Source organism: Rana temporaria, chromosome 6, assembly GCF_905171775.1.
Source record: "Rana temporaria chromosome 6, aRanTem1.1, whole genome shotgun sequence".
In the NCBI taxonomy this organism is placed as follows: Eukaryota; Metazoa; Chordata; class Amphibia; order Anura; family Ranidae; genus Rana; species Rana temporaria.
Genome location: NC_053494.1, coordinates 84011699 through 84032182, shown reverse-complemented (window position 1 = coordinate 84032182; position 20484 = coordinate 84011699). Strand labels below are relative to the sequence as shown.

At 45.0% G+C, this 20484-nt stretch overlaps 1 protein-coding gene across 1 annotated transcript in view; it reads right to left on the bottom strand.

Annotated features, from left to right (window-relative positions):
- GRIN2A (glutamate ionotropic receptor NMDA type subunit 2A) overlaps positions 1-20484 on the bottom strand; it is a 1843544-nt gene that overhangs the window by 301240 nt on the left and 1521820 nt on the right. Inside the window, exon 10 of the mRNA XM_040356964.1 lies at positions 8663-8823. Within this exon, the coding sequence (XP_040212898.1) occupies positions 8663-8823 (161 nt within the window). The remainder of the gene's footprint in view (positions 1-8662; positions 8824-20484) is intronic.

The window sequence follows — 20484 nt, the reverse complement described above, 5'->3', positions numbered from 1 at the left end:
GCTGTAAACTATTACTTGGGAAAATCGCATCTGATAATCTTTTGTTAGATGCATCTGACACTTGCAAAGGCTAAGCAAAAAAATATATTTCTTACAGGAAAAAATACCAATTATACCCTATAGTCAATAAACTGATACCAGCTTAATAAAATCTAATTGCATTTATTTAGATATGATAAGGTATTTTCCTGTAAGAAATATCTTTTTTTGCTTAGCCTTTGCAAGTGTCAGATGCATCCAACAAAAGATTATTAGATGTGATTTCCCCCAGTAATAGTTTACAGCAAGCTATCCTGTCTTTTACACTCACATTTAACTTTGTAAATTGCAGAATGACTTCCCGCCTTTCCATTCAGTAATGTATAGTTTTTTAGTTTTTAGTGTGTGAACACTTCTTTTGTTGTGGCTGCTGCTTGTGTATATTTATTATTTTAGGGCCAGATTCACAAAAGGGATACGACGGCGTATCTCCTGATACGCCGTCGTATCTCTGTTTCTATCTATGCGACTGATTCATAGAATTAGTTACGCATAGATATCCATAAGATCCGACAGGTGTAATTGTTTTACACTGTCGGATCTTAGGATGCAGTACCGCGGCCGCCGCTGGGGGGAGTTTGCGTCGTAAACCAGCGTCGGGTATGCAAATTAGGAGTTCCGGCGATCCACAATGGATTTTCGCGTTCGCTACGTCGCCGCTAGTCTAGTTTCCTGTCGCAAAGTTAGTCGTCGTTTTGGGTGCCCTAACTTTAGTCAGCAATCATATTGCTGTCTAAAGTATGGCCGTCGTTCCCGCGTCAAAACTAAAAATTTAACGTCGTTTGCGTAACACGTCCGGGAATACGGAAGTACGCTACGCGTGTCGCCGTTTGAAAAAATGACGTCACGGCACGCAAAGCACAATGGGAATTGCGAAACGGAGCATGCGCAGTAGGTCCGGCGCGGGGTGCGCCTAATTTAAATGGCACACGCCCATTTGAATTGGCCCGCCTTGCGCCGGAGACTGTCAGCGTAGTTTTCATCGCAAGTGCTTCGTGAATCAGGCACTTGCAATGAAAACTTGCGGCGGTGTAACGTATCTATGATACGTTACGCCGCCGCTCCCCTACGTGAATCTGGCCCTTAGTCGTTGTGTATTTACACCAGGTGTGGTTAGCGCATTAGTAACTCCCATTACAAATTCCCAAACAAAAATGACGTCCTTTTTTTCCCACAAATAGAGATTTCTTTTGGTGGTATTTGATCATCTCTGTGGTTTTTATTTTTTTGCGCTATAAACAAAAATCGAGTGACAATTTTGGAAAAAAAGCAATATTTTATATTTTTTGCTATAATAAATATCCCCATTTTTTTTAAAGCATTTTTTTTGTCAGTTTAGGCAGATATGTATTCTTCTACATGTTTTTGGTAAAAAAAACACAATACGCGTATATTGATTGGTTTGCGCAAAAGTTATAGCATTTACCAAATAGAGGGTAAATTTATGGCATTTTTGTTATAATTTTTTTTTACATTGTATGGCGGCGATCTGCGATTTTTTTTCATGACTGCGACATTATGGTGGACACATCGGACACTTTTGACACTATTTTGGTACCATTCACATTTATACAGCGATCAGTGCTATAAAAATGCATTGTTTATAGTATAAATGTCACTGGCAATGAAGGGGTTAACCAATAGGGGTGGGGAAGGGGTTAAGTGTGTCCTAGGGAGTGATTCTAACTGTTAGGGGATGTGGCTTACTGTGACACGTCACTGATCGCTGCTTCCGATGAGAGGAAGCAGACAATCAGTGCTGTGTTACCAAACAGAACAGGGAGATGCCTTGTTTACAAAGGCATCCCCCGTTCTGCCGTTCTGTGACACGATAGCGGGACACCGGCGGACCCGCAGGGACTTTGTCGTGGGGTAGGGGGCAGGTTCAAAGCATCGTATATATATGTTGCTTTGCCTGCCCGTGCCATTGTGCCGATGTATATCTATGTGAGACGGTCGGCAAGCGGATAAAGCATGATAAACTGCCTAGTGCTTCTGTGGTGTCATTTGTCCCATTTAATGCTGTAAAATACCTGGTTTAACTTGCCTGTCTCTGTGCCCCCCTATGTGTGCTGATGACCATGGCTGTCAATTCAGACAGACATTAAAGCCACTGAGCGTGTGCCTGGCGGCCGCAATGTCCACCAGGTACACGCGATCGGCCGTTACACAGCCAAGGACGTGGATCTGTGTGTGTAAACACACAGATCTATGTCCTGTCAGGAAGAGGAGACCAATGCTGTGTCCCTTGTACATAGGAACACAGATTGGTCACCTACCCCAGTCAGTCCCCTCCCCCCACAGTAAGAATCACTCCTAGCCTAGAGAATACATGTAACTGCTTCCTCGCTCCCTAGTGTTAACCCCTTCCCGGTGCTATAACTTTTGTGCAAACCAATCACTATACGCTTATTGTGATTTTTTTTTTTACCAAAAATATGTAGAAGAATACGTATCGGCTAATCTGAGAAGAAAAAAATGTTTTTTTAATAAAAAAATGGGACATTTATTATAGCAAAAAACAAAAAGTTAAAAATATTGGGCCAGATTCACAAACGAGATACGACGGCATATCTACTGATACACCGTCGTATCTCTGTTTCTAACTATGCGACTGATTCATAGAATCAGTTACGCATAGCTAGCCCTAAGATCCGACAGGTGTAATTGAATTACACTGTCGGATCTTAAGGATGCAATTCTAGGCCGGCCGCTAGGTGGCGAGGCCATTGCGGCCGGCGTAGAATATGCAAATGAAGACTTACGGCGATCCCCGAACGTCCCGAACGGCCCATTGATCTAAATCTACGTTGTTTCTGTCGAGTTACGCCGCGAAAAATAGGGCTTAGCCCTAGTTCTCTTAAGCCATGGTAAGTATGGCCGTCGTTCCCGCGTCGAAATTTAAACATCAACGTCGTTTGCGTAAGACGTCCGTGAATGGTGCTGGACGCCATTTATGTTAACGTCTAAGCAAATGACGTCGGTGCGACGTCAGTTAGCGCAATGCACATCGGGTAATTTACCCGACGGAGCATGTGCAGTACGTCCGGCGCGGGAGCGCGCCTAATTTAAATGGGACTCGCCCCATTCGATTGGGTCTGGTTATGGATATTTACCGGGAACCGCACGTAATTTTTTTTTTTAATTGACGGCGGGGTTCCCCATAATATCCATACCAGACCTAAAGGGTCTGGTTATTGAATTTGCGGGGACCTCCGCACATTTTTTTTTTCCCGAACTCCGATCCCGGACCCAAACTTTTTTCAATTATTCGGGTTCGGGTCCGGGTTCGGGAAAAACCCAAAGTCCGTACCGAACCCGAACTTTACAGTTCGGGTTCGCTCAACCCTAGTGACAAGATGGTTAAGTCCTCACAAGAAATCGCAAAAGTATTTAAAAACTATTATATGAGCTTATACCAATTAAAAGAGGAGCAGAATACAGTAAATACTTTGAGGCATGAGGAAAAGGCAAAAGAATACATAGAGAGGTCAGGAATGCCGAAATTAGCAGAGGAAATTGGGAGAAGTATAGAGGAGCCGATTACAGCAGAAGAATTTATAAATACCCTAAAATTGCTAAAACCAGGTAAAGCCCCGGTCCCGACGGATTTACCCTGTTATACTATAAGGCCCCGTACACACGATAGAAACCATCCGCTAAAAAATCCCAGCAAATGGGTTTCAGCGGATAGATCCTATGGTGTGTACACTCCAGCGGATCTGTTTCTGCGGATATTTCTCCCCTGGGATGGATTCCAGCAGATCGAATATTTGCTGACATGCCAAACAAATCCATCTGCTGGAATCCATCCCAACGGATGGATCCGCTGGTCTGTATAGACTCACCGGATCCATCCGTCCGAAGGACGCAATGATTAGACGCATGCGTGGAATACCTTATATGACAGCGTCGCGCACGTCGCCGCGTCATAATCGCGGCGACGGCGCGACACGTCATCGCCAGAGGATTTCGGCGCGGATTTCAATGCGATGGTGAGTACACTCCATCGCATTAAAATCTGCGGAAATCCTTGAGAGGATTTATCCGTGGAAACGGTCCGCTGGACCGTATCCGCGGATAAATCCTCCCGTGTGTATGGGGCCTAAGACTTATGCAGAAAAATTGATGCCAAGATTTCTAAAGGCATACAACTCGATAAGAGAAGGACAGGGGATACCGGAAGAAGCCCTTATGGCACACATAGCGGTTATACCCAAGGAGGGAAAAGATCCAACACAGTGCTCGAATTATCGCCCTATATCATTATTAAATGTGGATCTGAAGATCTTTACAAAAATCCTAGCAAATAGATTACTACCACATATCCCTGATCTGATACATCAGGACCAGGTTGGATTTACCCCAGGAAGGGAAGGCAGGGAAAATACGCAGCAAATGATAAACGCGATCCACCTCTCGCAGTTATTTAAAAAAAAACTAGTTCTGGTATCTACCGACGCTGAAAATGCGTTCGATAGGGTGGACTGGAAGTTTCTAAAAACAATTATACAACATATTGGACTGCGAGAGGGGATGCAAAGATGGATTTTGAGCTTATACTCCCAACCGAAAGCTAGAATAAAGATAAATGAGATTATGTCTGAACCCTTTGATATACGGAATGGGACACGGCAAGGTTGCCCTCTTTCACCAATTATTTTTATTTTGACGCTAGAACCCTTTTTAAGGACAATAAGGCTAAATACCGATATCAGAGGTATCTGTGTAAAGGGGGGGAGCACAAACTCGCAGCCTTCGCGGATGATCTGATGTTCTTTCTAACTGAGCCGGCTTTATCTCTTCCCCCACTGCTGGCTGAGATTGCTAAATATGGCGCACTTTCAAACTTTAAAGTAAACTATGACAAGTCGGAGGCAATGGGGGTGGGGATGAACATGGTACAACAACAACAATTAACCTATTTTTTCTCATTTAAATGGACAAACTCACATATTGGATATTTGGGGACTAAAATCCCGAAGAAATTAAACAGAATCTTATGCCGCGTACACACCATCACTTTATGTGATGAAAAAAAATTACGTTTTTAAAAACGTCACTTTAATTGACTGTGTGTGGGGGAAAACATCGTTTTATGTCTTGTAAAAAACGACCAAAAAAAATTGAAGCATGCTTCAATTTTATGTGTCGTTTTTCAAAAGTGCACTTTTTACTTCACAGATATTGACCGTGTGTAGCAAAAAACGTCGTTTTCTAAGACGTTTTTTCATCCACGCATGCCCAGAAGCTACTTATGAAGCAAGCTTCAATGGTAAAACGTGGTGGAACGTAACCTCACTTTGCAAGAACATTGTGAGAAAAACGATGGTGTGTAGGCAACTTCGTCTTTGAAAATTGAAGTTTCAAAAACGTCATTTTTTACTTCACAGAAAGTGTCGTTTTTTTTTCATCACATAAAGTGATGGTGTGTATGCGGCATTATGCCGCGTACACACCATCACTTTATGTGATGAAAAAAAATGACGTTTTTAAAAACGTCACTTTAATTGACTGTGTGTGGGGGAAAACGTCGTTTTATGTCTTGTAAAAAACGACCAAAAAAAATTGAAGCATGCTTCAATTTTATGTGTCGTTTTTCAAAAGTGCACTTTTGACCGTGTGTAGCAAAAAACGTCGTTTTCTAAGACGTTTTTTCATCCACGCATGCCCAGAAGCTACTTATGAAGCAAGCTTCAATGGTAAAACGTGGTGGAACGTAACCTCACTTTGCAAGAACATTGTGAGAAAAACGATGGTGTGTAGGCAACTTCGTCTTTGAAAATTGAAGTTTCAAAAACGTCATTTTTTACTTCACAGAAAGTGTCGTTTTTTTTCATCACATAAAGTGATGGTGTGTATGCGGCATTAGAGTTAAATTTAGCACCGCTGGCGAGGCAAATCAAACGGGACCTGCATAAATGGGATAAAGAGGTTTTTACCTGGTTTGGCAGGGTCAATATCATAAAGATGAACGCTATGCTGAGGTTACTATATCTATTACAGACACTCCCAACTAGAATTCCTCAGGGATTCTTGAAAGAAATCAGAGCGAAGTTTGCGGGATTTATATGGGCAGGGAAACCAGCTAGAGTCAGGAGAGATATCTTAACACTACCAAAGGAAAAAGGGGGGGTGGGATTCCCAGACCCACTCGCATATTATGAGGCTGTGCATCTGTCAAGAGCATTGGATTGGTGCGTTACACCGAAGGTTAAACCTTGGATCCTCTTAGAACAGGCAATGTCGGAATTACCACTGGAAGGCGTAATTTGGCTTTCTAAATCCGTTTTACCACAATCAGTTAAAAGTCACCCAACGATAGGGACGACAATTAGCGTGGTTAAAAAAGCATTTAGAAACTTAAATGATGAAACAGAAGCAAACCTTTTGACACCAATCCTAGGGAACCCGGCGTTTATTCCAGGTCTGAATGACCTGGGGTTCAGGAATCTAAAAAGACAAGGCAAAACTAGATTGATACACTTCCAGAAGGAGAACCGGGTAATGACAAGTGAGGAAATAGAAAGGGAACTAGCGGAGGATTCAGACCCATATAGGAGAAGACAGTTAAGGGGTTTCCTTCGATCAATTCAGGGACAGACAACGGTGAGGGTAACCCTGTCGGAATATGAGAAACTGTGTCTTAAGGGAGAAGCGGTGAGACATTCGCTATCACTGTTTTATTCCCTAGTTAACGAACTAAAAGTTCCACAAGAAATAGGCTTCATACATACCTGGGAGAGAGATTTAGGGGTAACTTTCACAGAGAATCAGAAGAATTTTTTTTTTATTCAATCATAAAGCATCTTTAGCATCCAAATATCAAGAGGGAGGATATAAGATTCTGAGCAGGTGGTATAGGACTCCGGAAGTCCTAAATCAAATTTTCCCTCAAGTGTCAAACCTTTGTTGGCGTTGTCAAAAAGAAGAGGGAACTCTGATACACATTTTTTGGAATTGCGAAGGAGTGAAAGATTTCTGGAAGATGGTATCAGAAGAAGTAGAAGAAATAACCTAAATGTCTCTTGGAGAGAATCCGGCGATCTACTTGTTGTTGGATATTCCGATATCAGTAGAAAAATATAAAAAATCCCTGGTAAGGCATTTGCTAATAACAGCTAGAGCGTGTATTCCAGCTCTCTGGAAGAGTACTTGCTCTCCAAGTAGACCACAATGGCATGCAAAAATCATGGAAATTCAATACATGGAGAAACTTACAATGGCTCTGAGGGAACAGGAGGAGAAGTTTAGGGAGATTTGGGCTCCCTATGCTAGATATAGGGAACAAAGGGAACAGGAAGGAGGGGGGGGTAGGGGGGAGGGGAGAGAACAGTGAAGGGGGAGGAATCTGCAATTTTTTTTGTTTTGTTCATGATGGTTATGGACAAAGGGTCCTGACGCAGGGGTGGGGGGGGGGAAGGGGGGGAGAACCTAGGCTTTAGGTTTTCAATACCTCAAACAAGGAGAGAACACGTCAATTGTATCTGGGGAATAGAGAATAAGAAGAGAGTGTAATCAGTATTTGATTTATGTGTCAGTGTATATAGGTGGAGGCAAATATGGCCAAGGAAAGGTCAGAAAACAGGTATAATGTATAGATGTATGAATGTTTGCCTTTGATGATGTGATAATATCCTTGTTTGAGGAAATGTGAAATAAGGAAAAACGGATAAATAAAGAATTATAAAAAAAAATACCACCAAAAGAAATCTCTATTTGTGGGAAAAAAAAGGACATTTTGTTTGGGAGCCACATCGCACAACCGCGCAATTGTCAATTTTGCCTGGGCAGAGAGGGGGTATATGTGCACAGTAAGCAAGTGGTTAAAACATTTCTAAATAACTAAAGGTACTGTATAAACCATGATGAGATATAGCAATACTTTTAATCTGGATTGATAGCTTTTTTTTTTTTTACAGAGAACATGATGTATTGGATGACAATTGCAAAATCCTCTTTACTTGCCTATAAATCAGATAATTCAGACTTTAATAATTAATTTAGATTAAAAGGCTGAAAGCAGCAGCTACATTTTTAGAAAATGGGCCAAATGAAAATGATTAGGTCACTAAGAATTGCACTTAACACCAGTGGAACATGTACTTTTAGTTATACAAACACATTTACACTGGTACCCAAAAATATGACAGGAAAGTTCTTTAGTAAAAAAAAAAATGCTGTCTTTAAATGTTAGAACAAAATATACCCAAGTCATATAATAGAGTACATATTGGAAGACTTGGACAAGGCAACATATAGGGAGCACAGTAAAATATACACACTTTGCCACATTTTCATTCATAAAATACATAACCTATTAGAGGGGCAGAGTACCCCCATCATGTTGTGGGTGATTTTCTGTATATCCAAACACACCATGGATCTCTGACAGGTCTATGATTTGGTTTCAATATGGGGGTGAGGGAACAGAGATGCAGATGGAGAACTTCACCTGCAAAGAGGACAATGCTGGACATCCTGGTCTAGGAGTGGAATTTTTTTTCATACAGGATCAAGTGTTGAGGATTGAAAATTTCATTTTAGGTATATGTGGTAAAGCCCTTCTTTCATTTCACTGTGCTAAGGTCATATGAAATTAAGTAAAAGTAGAATAACTCACCCAGTCTTCAGACTGACAAGGGCATCCTGCACTCCTTTTTGGTTAAACTTCACCATATACTGATGCATTTCAGGATAATTATTTCTAATATTTCTTTCGGTGCTTCCATTAGGGACTGTACCAAATCGAAATGGGGGTGAATATTCATATGATCGTTGAAACTAAAGTCAAAGAAAAAAAGAAAAACATTGTAATAGAAACATTTTGTGAGCATCAGCTACATAACACAATTATGGCCACAACAGTTTGTTGAGCAAAGATGATTTTCAGCATGGGTTCTAATTATAAGCAACTAAATGTGTTCACACACAGCTACTGGGTTAATAAATATTGTTTTTGCATGTGTTATCATATGAAAGTAGATTATTTAATGCTAAACAGGGTAATTATGTATTGATCTAAAAATCTAAAGCAGCTAGTCATTACAAAAGTGCTAAAATACTGTACATATGAAATGCTTCCTATTCTTATTTTATAAATTTGATTACCTATTCTCATAAGATGTGCCAGTAAAAACCTTATAAGGTAAATCATTGATTGCTTATGTAATTTTGCATTTGTATCACTTAACCCAGGAAAAATAATCTGTTAATTGTAAAAATAAGTAATGGATACTCTTCAAGTCATAGTAAATCATCTGAGATGATATGTTACTAGCAGGGTGAGAAGAATGGTGCTGAAATAAAACTGTGTATGTGTTTCAAATTATACTAAGGAGGAATGGGCTGCTTGGGGAAGAGTAAAACAGGATTCCTGTGGATACAAATGCTGCTGTGGGATTGTAAGGTATATAGGGCCAGATCCACGTACATCGGCGCATATATAGACCGACGTAGCGCATCTCATTTAGGTTACGCCGGCTCAACTTAGAGACGCAAGTACCGTATCCTCATAGTATTTGCGCCCAAATTTGCGCCGGCGCGACGTAAATTCAGAGGCTTAAGCCGGCGTAATTGAAAGTGGGAAGGACGTGGGCGTGTTCCATTGAAATGAGCCGTGACCCCATGCAAATGAAGGGCCGGCCATACTGCGCATGCGCATGACGCTGACTATGGTCAGAGCCTCTCTGCGCATGCTCAGAACTCGGCCCGTGCAATCAGTGAGATAGGAACTAGGCGCCGGCGTACTTAGTGAGATACGCCCAGTGCATAAATAGGCCCAGACATACGCCCTTCCATTGCAAAAGTACATCCATTTGTTTCCCTTCCTGAAGAAAGGTGCTTTTGTTCCGTTGTCTGTTGCTGTTTGTTGGTTTGTGTCGTGTCGTTGTGATTTTTGGAGAGTGTTTTGGAGAGTGTTGTGGAAATATGACTGAGAGGAAGAGGAAGCTAAACTACTCCTTGTGGGAGAAGGAGATCATTGTGAGGGCCATTACCCGCTTTGGTCGTTTGCTGCATGGCCCTGAGAGTGCCAACACCACCCTGGCCAGGAGGAGGCAGATACTGCAGGACATCACAGATGATGTCAATGCATTGGGGGGTGAGACCCGGACCCGCAATGGGATCCAAAAAAAGATCAATGATCTCAGGCGTGTGGTCCGTGGGAAGCTGGCAAAGATGGTCGCTCATGCCAGGGGCACTGGAGGGGGACCACCATGCACTATTTGGCTGACTGCTGAGGAGCGTGTGGTGGCCCAGTGCTTCCACAGGCAGCAAGTGGAGGGGCTGCCTGGCTTTGACTCTATTGAGGAGGCCGTGAGGACAGGTAAGTGTTTTTTTTTTCTATCTGGTGAGTAGCATGTGTGGAAGGGGGAAGGGAATATGTGACAAGTGTGTGGATCCTCCAACCTGTGTATGTTTTGTGTCATCCACAGATGTGCAGGAGGGTGCTGGGCCATCTGGCCAGTCTGCAGCCTCCACCGGACATGAGTCTGAGGAAGACCCCCAGGCAAGCCCGGAGTCCTCTGAGGTGGTTGAGGAGGAGGAGGTGATGTCAGGGAATGATCTCACGCTCCATTTGGAGGAGTCTCCCCCTAGGGCTGGCAGCAGTCAGGCCTCCATCAGGGGTAGCCCCTCCCACTCCTCCCCCAACAGGGCTTCCCCCCCAGGGGTCTCCCCTTCTCCCAGGCCACAAGCCTCATCTGGAGGCAGGAAGGTGACCCGCAAGACCAGGGGGGTGGCAGAGGTTCTGCCTGCAGAATTAAGAAGGGACCGGACCCGTCAGACCCGCCATCTGGGTCAGGTCACCCAGACTTTGGGCCGGATGGAGGAGAGCCTGGCCTCCATCAAAGAGTCAGTTGTGGACATGTCTTGCAACTCCCTGGCTCTCATAACATGTCTCAATGACCTGCAGACTGCCACAGCAGGCGTTGGTCAGGATGTGCGTGCCCTGACCCAGGCTGTCCAGGCCAACACGGCAACCCTCAATGTGGGCCTCAGCAGAAAAGCCGTGGCCTTGGAGAGCAGGCTGCCAGGTGGGCAGAGACCAGGGGATGCTCCTCCTTCCCCTAAATTCCCCCCCCATGAGTCTCCCCTGAGGAGCCGGGGCCGTGGCTGTGGCCGGCCCAGGCGTGGGCCAAGCCAGCGGCATTAAGTTTTTGTATTTTTTTGTTTTCAGTGTTTTATTTTTATTTATTTTTACTGTTATTATGATTAGTTTTATGTTTGTGAATGATGTATTATTGTGGGGGTGACATTCCTGCCGAAAAAGGGGTGTCACCCTCAGTTGTGGTGGAGAAGGGATCCCCAGGACCAGGGAGAAGTGATCCCCAGGTCTGTGTGAATGGTGTATGAATGTACAGTGACATAATTGGAGCCTTGGCGTGGCATTGCTGCTCCCAAGTCCTGCATGGTGGGCTTGTGCTAATCCAATTTGATGAGGATGTGATGTGTCTGTGCTAGGGACCACAGTGGAGTGCATGTGTGCATTCTCATTGTGCCATGATTAATGTGTGGGTTTAACGTGCAAATATGCCTAATGCGAGGCGTCTCTGGCATACAGATTATTGTCCTGCAAGTGTGGCTGCTCAGCTCGTCCCTAACGGTGTTGCTTTAGCTGACATGCACACGTCTGGTGCAAAGTTAAAGCTGCTTTTATGAGGGGTAACTTTAGACCGGACGTACAGCTGATGCGCACAGCGCGTAGCCTGCGCCGGTCAAACGTACTTTTGTGGATCGCCGTATCTCCCTCATTTGCATATTTGCATAGCAAAACAATGGTGCCTCTCGCGTATTTTTGCGCCCACGATGCACTGGTGTAATCTTTTTACGTCGGTCGGAAAAATCTGGTTTTCAGGCGTATCTTGTTTTGGGGATACAGCGCATAGATACGCCGGTGCATATTTACACTTACGCCGCGCATCTCGAGATATGCCAGCGTAAGTGCTTTGTGGATCTGGCCCATAGTGTGTATAGTAAAATAATGTAAGGGTGGGATAAAATAATGCTGATGCTTTAAACAGAACTTAAAATCTGCCTGGACACGATTATGCATCACTGTTGCCTCTGTTACAAACTAATATACAACAATAAATTGGCCTGGACACTATAGGCCAGAATAACCTTTCAGGCTGTTCCAGAGCACCCTCACGCAGTCACTCTTTTTAACACACAGCACCCACTACAGGTGGGGCAAATGGTGTAGCCACTGCTTAACCCCCTGCATACTGCTAGAAAGACCTTCTGTTGCCACCCACCTATCCTAAAGAAATGGCACAGTCTAGTTGGCAGATAATTCCCATCCATAACTTTGCCGCGGACCCAAAGGGGCTGCTTGCTACATGGGTTACTGTCAGGATCACTTAGTGATTTTCTCCTCATTCCAGCATCCGGGTTTTAGCTATGGCACTCCCATTGTCTGTCTGTCCTGCAGGCTGATTAATATAAACAGTCTCTGGGTGGAAACCAGGGCTCAAGTCCTGCGGGAACGCTTGGGAACGGAGTTCCTGCACTTTTTTCTCAGCAGGAACGCAGTTCCCTTTGCAGGACTAGAGCAGCCGAGCCAATCCTTCACTAAGCGGCAATGCCCAGCTCGAGTCACTGTCAGGGGCAGGCGAACCTTAGTAATCCTTTATGTTACCGGCCGCTTCCTGTATATGGATTCATCGGGTAGTGTGTGGGTATTCCGTCACTTCCTCGATGTCGCAGAGAGTTTTAGGGTTTAAATCATCACAACTCTAATAGATAATCAACAAAAAACATAGGAATGCTTATTACTTCATAAGCATATTATGCAACAAGTAATCAGGTTGAATAGTCTTTATAGTATCTGGTTCAAGTAAGACAATAGGTTCTAAGTTACTAGCAGCAAGTATTTCTTCAAGAAACTGTGTTAAGTGTTTTACTATTGACCCACAGTAATCACCTACTCTCAGTATGGATATCAAAGATGAATGGAACAATCAGGCAGGAAGTTTATACTGAAAGATATGGACTGAGAAGGATTCAATACAGTCTATTCACTGTGAGTCAATATAAACAATGATATATGATACTTGCGGTTCTGATGGTAATAGATGTTTGTTTAAGGCTGCTAAGAGGTCATCCAAGTAATCCTGTGGCTCCTGAGAGGTCAGGATATGGTCTGAGATCTTCAGTGTCGGTGAATGGAGAAGCTCTTGGGTAACGGTGGCTGGTGCAGGCTGGAGCTTTGTTCCCAGAAACAAGGGGGGCCGGATGCTCAGGCAATACAGGCTTCAAGGGCACTATGTGTGCGGTCCCAGGTGACGGCAGGCGTCCAACAAGAATAGCGGAACGACCTGCCGTCATCACTGGAGCTTTAAATAGGGCCAGGAGTGCGGGAGAAGGCGAAGCACGCCAGGGCGCACTTCCGCGTTCCATCGTGGACCGCAAATAGCAGCGCACCGGAAGTGACGCGGACAGGTCAGAGAGAGGAGCGCAGCTGTATGAATTGGTACAGGCTGCGCTCGTTCTGTGTAGAATAACGCCAGTGGCGTTACATACTCCCCTCCTCAAGGGGGCACCATCAGTGCTGCTTCTAGGACATGGGCGATTAGGATATCAACGATGGAATTGCCTGATCAGGCGGGGAGCATGAAGGTGTGAGGAGTCTTCCCAGGAGTCATCAAGTTGACTGTACCCCTTCCATCGTATCAAGTACTGAAAAGAGGAGCCCCTCTTTCTAGAATCCAGAATTTTCTCAATCTCATATTCAGTTTGACCCATGACGTCCAGCGGAGGTGGGGGATGTGGAATTCTGTTGGGAAATGAGTTAGGTATGAATGGTTTGATGAGTGAAACATGAAATGAGGGATGTATTTTCCAATCAGGAGGTAGAAGTAGTTTAACAGCGTTAGGATTGATCACATCTTAAATCGGAAAAGGACCAGTGAATTGACGGCCAAGTTTTTTCAAAGGTATCTTAAGGTGTAGATTTCTGGTGGAGAGCCAGACTAAATCGCCAACCTTATAAACAGGAGGTACTGTTCAGTGAGCATCGTAATTTTGTTTTTGTCGTAGCTGGGCAGCTTGTCGTAGCTGGGCAAGTTGGAACGAAGAATTCCCAGAGTTTTTTTTTAAATTTGAGAGATAGTCTTGTACTGCAGGAACATTGTTTGGGAGGAAGGAGGATAGTAAGCTGTTAGGGTGAAAACCGTAGTTCGCGTAGAAGGGTGAAAATCGGGATGAAGAGCTGGTGGCATTGTTGTATGCAAATTCAGCGTGGGGAAGCAAATGGAACCAGTCATCCTGAAGATGGGTGCAATAACAACGTAAATACTGTTCTAGAGTCTGGTTGACACGTTCTGTTTGTCCATTTGTCTGAGGGTGGTAAGCCGTGGACATGCGGTGATCAATTTGTAAGGTATCACATAGGGCTTTCCAGAATTTAGAAATGAATTGAGAACCGCGATCCGAAATGATTTGAGAGGGTAATCCATGGAGTTTGAGGACGTTGCTGATGAAAGCTTTTGCTGTTTGGAAAGAGGTTGGTAAATTTTTTAAAGGAATAAAGTGTGCCATCTTTGTTAGTAAGTCTACTGTGACCATGATGGTGTTTTCACCGTTTGATCTAGGGAGGTCAACTATAAAATCCATTGAGACAACCTCCCAGGGTCTATTTGGAACTGGGAGGGAGGTTAGAAGACCAAAAGGTGGTTTTCTTGAAAGGTTGTTACTGGCACAAACCTTGCAAGAACTAACGTAGTCATGGACCATTTTAGGCAAATGGGGCCAACAGTAGTCTCTTTTATTGCCTAATGAGATATTTAGGTAGATAGGACACCTCTTATAGAAAAAAGACCAACTCACATATGATAGCAAGTGGTTGCCATCATCCTATAGTACTAGAAATTAATCGAATATACCTCATAGAGTGGGATTGTATAGGCAACACAAAAAAAGGTTTCAAAAATATATAAAAAATTATATCAATTTATTACAAAAATAGATTCAGCATATACAGCATATGCAGACAACAAACAGCTTTTTCTGCAAAGCAGAAACAGTAACGCACTATGTGGTTTCCCACCATTCTTTATTTTATGAATACATCAACGCCAATTGCTAAACTGGAGTGGATCTGATTAGGATCTTGTCCCTTGGAGCTCTTATGCTGGTGTTAGTAGCAGTGTCTGGAATAGTCTTTTCAGGGAAGACTTTAAACATCCTCATACCTTATGAGACCGTTGAAAGCCCGGTCTTTTTCTCTGGTAAGGAGATTTCATTTCCCACATATTGGGTGTCTTTCTACTTCATCTTCGGTGGAGGATCTTTTCACATGCAGATACTGTTGGTCACTTAAATTGGACTCAATTCACTGATTTTTTATGGACTATTTTTCCTATTACACTCATTCATTAATTTGGATGGGTCTGATATTTTGAATTTTGTATTATATTTTCAATTCACTTATTATGTTCACTCATATTATTATTGGCCATTTATTTCACATATATATTTTTCACAGGTCAAGCTATTAGCGCTGTATTATCTTGTTTTTTGTGCTCTTTTGTTTACTATGGTATCTAGTAATTAATACTGGCAGCTCTTTATTTTATTTCACACGGTTATTTAATTGATTTCACACGTTAGCGCAGTGTTTTTTCTGTTTACACAGAGAAATCCCTTTCCAAATCCTGAAAAGGATTTCTGGTTTCCACAGGCAGGTTCCCCTTGGGGGTAAAAAACAGCTCCTTGCTCTCCTGAATGTGGAGAGGAAATGACACCACATATCCCTCTTGGCCCTCCTTAAGTACCTACCTTGACTCTATTCAGGTGATGTGTTCCTCCCCTCAATCGCCGCACTGATTATCCCAGCTTGTAGTTGTTTGTGAGCTAGCCATGTGTGGCTCCATCTTGCTTCCAAAAACGCCGCTTCTGAGAGGCGCATTAAAGCGCCGTCATTAATTTTACATACATCGGCGTCACTTCCGAAACCGGAAGTGCTGCTGCGGTCATTTTATTGGTTGGTTATGCATGAGACGTCTGGAGACATCCCAACCGGATCCGGAAGTTCCCCGGCGGCCATTTTGGAAGAGGGCCCAGACTTGTATTAGAAATCTGGCATGTATCTCCCACAGGGAGAGCAGCCAAATCAAAGCGGTGGAATTAAAAAAGTGGTGGGGAGGTAAAGAGCTCAAGCAGTGACATTAATCACTGCTTGAAAAAAATAACAAAAAGATGAGGGACCGTCTACTGGTGTCTCTCACTCTATTGAAGGCCTTCTTCAGGCTAGTTTTAGTATAGCCTCTCACCAGAAGGCGTTCAGATAACGAATCACTCTCCTTTTGAAAGTCAGCATCCGTAGAACAATTCCTTCTAAGCCGAAGGAACTGACTATATGGAATAGATTTTTTCAGAACCTCAGGATGGAAACTCTCCGCGTGAAGCAGAGTGTTTCCCGCCGTTTCTTTTCTGAATAAAGATGTGCCGATTGCACCATCCAATTCAGTGGTGTCTCTATTGTTCATTTGCAGGTTGTTTCCATTTTTTCCCTATTTTTTGACTCATCAGCTGCCAGGGGAGACATTGGGCTTTGTACCCAAATGTCCTCAAAATTTACCATAAGTGAGGCAGCAATACCTTCTTTGGTGAATATAAAAGGCAGCTGTGGCTTTTTACTCCACAAGTGTCTCCCAGTGGTTCCCAAAAGAACTGCAGGAGAACAGTACCTCACTAACCTAAACAATTTTTTCTCTATAATCCAAACCTGGGCTGGGCCCGTTTTTGTTATTTTTTTCAAGCAGTGATCAATGTCACTGCTTGAGCTCTTTACCTCCCCACCACTTTTTTAATTCCACCGCTTTGATTTGGCTGCTCTCCCTGTGGGAGATACATGCCAGATTTCTAATACAAGTCTGGGCCCTCTTCCAAAATGGCCGCCGGGGAACTTCCGGATCCGGTTGGGATGTCTCCAGACGTCTCATGCATAACCAACCAATAAAATGACCGCAGCAGCACTTCTGATTGCGGAAGTGACGCGGATCGATGGGCAATCGAATCCACTAGCAAAATGGCCGCGGCGGCACTTCCGGTTTCGGAAGTGACGCCGATGTATGTAAAATTAATGACGGCGCTTTAATACGCCTCTCAGAAGCGGCGTTTTTGGAAGCAAGATGGAGCCACACATGGCTAGCTCACAAACAACTACAAGCTGGGATAATCAGTTGAGGGGAGGAACACATCACCTGAATAGAGTCAAGGTAGGTACTTAAGGAGGGCCAAGAGGGATATGTGGTGTCATTTCCTCTCCACATTCAGGAGAGCAAGGAGCTGTTTTTTACCCCCAAGGGGAACCTGCCTGTGGAAACCAGAAATCCTTTTCAGGATTTACCTGGATTTAGCTGGATTTTGGATACAGGGGGCCAGATCCACAAAAGAGATACGCCGACTTAACTCGATTTTTCTAAATTTACACGGCGTGTATCTTTGCGCCCGATCCTCAAAACGAGAAGCGCCTGAAATTCCGGCTTTTCCGTCCTACCTAAAAATATTACGCCGGCGCATTCTCGTGCGCAAATTACGCTAGGCACGCCGCTTTATTTGATAGGCAAAGATGCAAATGAGGGAGATAGGGCGATCCACAGAATTAAGTGTGTGCGCCGTAGATTACGCCCTGTGCGCACCTGTTAGATTTTTGGTGGAAATTTACACTTTATAAAAGCAGCCCTAATTTTACACATGCCGTCTGAATGTCTGCTGAAGCAACACCATTCAGGAAGAGCTCAGCACACACACATTCAGGACTGAAATCTCTCTGCCAAAATGCCAGGACCAGCAATGATACTAGCTGCATTAGTCGATATAGAGGCACAAAGAAGGAGGAGGGCACAGAGGAGGAGGAGGAGGGCACAGGAGAGGGTCTACCGCCCACGGCAAGATTTGTTTGGCATGCCTGATTCTGAAGTTTACCGCAACTACAGATTTACCCGTGAGGCCATCCTGGAATTAACAACAATACTTCAGGATGATCTTACCAGCCCAACCCAACGCTCCCATGCACTGCAGCCACTCACCAAAGTACTGGCCACTTTGCATTTTCTGGCCACTGGCTCATTCCAACGCACAAGTGGAGGCGTGGCTGGGATGGCACAATCCTCCATCAGCAGGTGTGTGCACCAAGTGGTCCCTGCAATCCTGCGGCGCATGGGAAATCAGTTTCAAAAACCCACCCAGGAGGATCAGCGTTTAAAGTCCATGACCGACTTTTATCACATTGCCAGATTTCCACGCACCATCGGGGCCATTGATTGTACCCATGTGGCACTACAACCACCCCATGATACTGAGCACATGTTCCGGAATCGAAAAGGATGGCATTCCATCAATGTGCAAGTCATCGTAGATGCCCATGGCCTCATCTGGCATGTCTGTGCTAAATTTCCTGGATCCTGCCATGATAGTTATATTTACCGGCAGACCCAGATCTCAAGAGATTTTGACCAGAACATGTATGGAGACAGCTGGCTGATTGGTGAGTGACATGTGTGTCAGGTATGTGCCCCCCATGATGCTGACATCACAAGGGGCACATGCATGACTAATATCCTCCTGTCTTTTCCCTTACAGGTGACTCAGGATATGCCTTGGGACCTCATCTAATGACCCCATTCAGGAACCCCCAAACCCCAGGAGAGCAACGCTACAACCAGGCGCACATACGAACCCGGGGAGTGGTTGAACGGACCTTTGGCCTTATGAAGTCCCGCTTCAGATGCCTGGATAAGTCTGGGGGTACCCTGCTGTATTCCCCTGACTTTGTGTGCCAAATCATTGGGGCATGTTGTATACTCCACAACTTTGCCCTCAGAAGGGGACTGCATATTGACTTATGTGATGACCTGACCCCTGACCCAGGCAATACTATCCCAACCAACTGTACCCGGTCTGCTGAGGGCACAGCAGCTAGGAGACGCCTTGCAGAAGGCATTTTTTCCCAGTAAATGTACATGATTAATGTCACAATAAGAATGTATCTTTTCCCTGTAAATGCACATCAATAAAGTCACAATGAAAATGCATGAATGCACACCACTGTGGTTCCTTGCACAGACACATCACATGCACATCGAATTGGATTAGATCCAAGTCCCCCCCCCCCCCCTTTGGGACTTGGGAGCAGCAACGCCACGCCACGGCTCCAATTATGTCACTGTGCATTCATACACCATTCAGGAACCTGGGATTGCACTTCTCCCTGGTCCTGGGGATCCCTTCTCCACCAAAACTGAGGGTGACAACCTTAATTTCTTAGGAATGCCACCCCCCCACATTCACACATCATTCACACACATAAATCTAATCATAAGTACAGAAGACAAAATGTAAAAAAAAAAAAATGCATAAACAAAAAAACAAAAGTATCCCAGCAAATTTATTAGCGGCGGCGATTGCTACGCCTTGGCTGGGCAGGGGCACGGGCAGGGGCACGGCCACGGCCACGGCCACGCCGTCGCGGAGGATGTCCATTGGGGGGGCGTTGAGCTGGGGAAGGAGGAGCCTCCTGGGGGGGTTGAGCTGGGGAAGGAGGAGCCTCCTGGGGGGGTTGAGCTGGGGAAGGAGGAGCCGCCCCTGCTGGCCTGCCCTCCATGGCCCCTGCAATGCGAGTGAGACAGGCAGTGAGGGCAGCCGCATTGGCCTGGCCAGACCTTGTATTGTCCTGCACAGCCTGGGTCAGGGCACTCAGCTCATGGGCCACGCGCGTTGTGGCGGTCTGTATGTCATTCAAACATGTAATGACCGCCGTTGAGTTGGTGGCCACATCACCGAGTGCCTCTATCATTTCACCCTGGCTGTGCTCCATCTGTGTAAGTTTTTCCAGTATTTTTCCAAGAATGCGGGTCTGCCGGGCATTGTCCTTCACCACACTGGCCGACAGACGCTCGCCCACAGCCACGGTCTCCTGGGTTGTCCCCCTGGCTTCCACTGAGTCTTGCGGGCCTGGAGGAGGGGAGAGAGTGACCCTGGTGACTGGAGGCCTGTTGGGGGAGAAGTGGGAGGGGCTACCCCTGATGGTGGCCTGACTGGTGCCAGCCTCAGGGGTAGTCTCAGGGGAAGACTCAAAGGTCATCATATCAGTGGCCAGGAGGACTTCCCGGCCAATCTGCATATTTTCATCCTCCTCCCCCTCATCATCCTCCTCCCACTCAACCTCCTCCCCCTCAACCTCCTCCCCCTCAACCTCCTCATGAGTGGAGGTTTGGCCAATCCCCTCCCCTGGGGAATCCTGCCCTTCTTGGGACTCATCATCAGCCTGTCTTGGGGGTGTTGCTGCAGCCTGGCCCGATGGGCCTGCAACCTCCTGGCCTCCAACCTCCTGGCGTGTAACCTCCTGGCGCGTAACCTCCTGGCCATCTGTGGAGGACATAAAACAATCACATGTTTGAGGAACCACACACTTGGCACATCTTCCCTTCCCCCACCCAC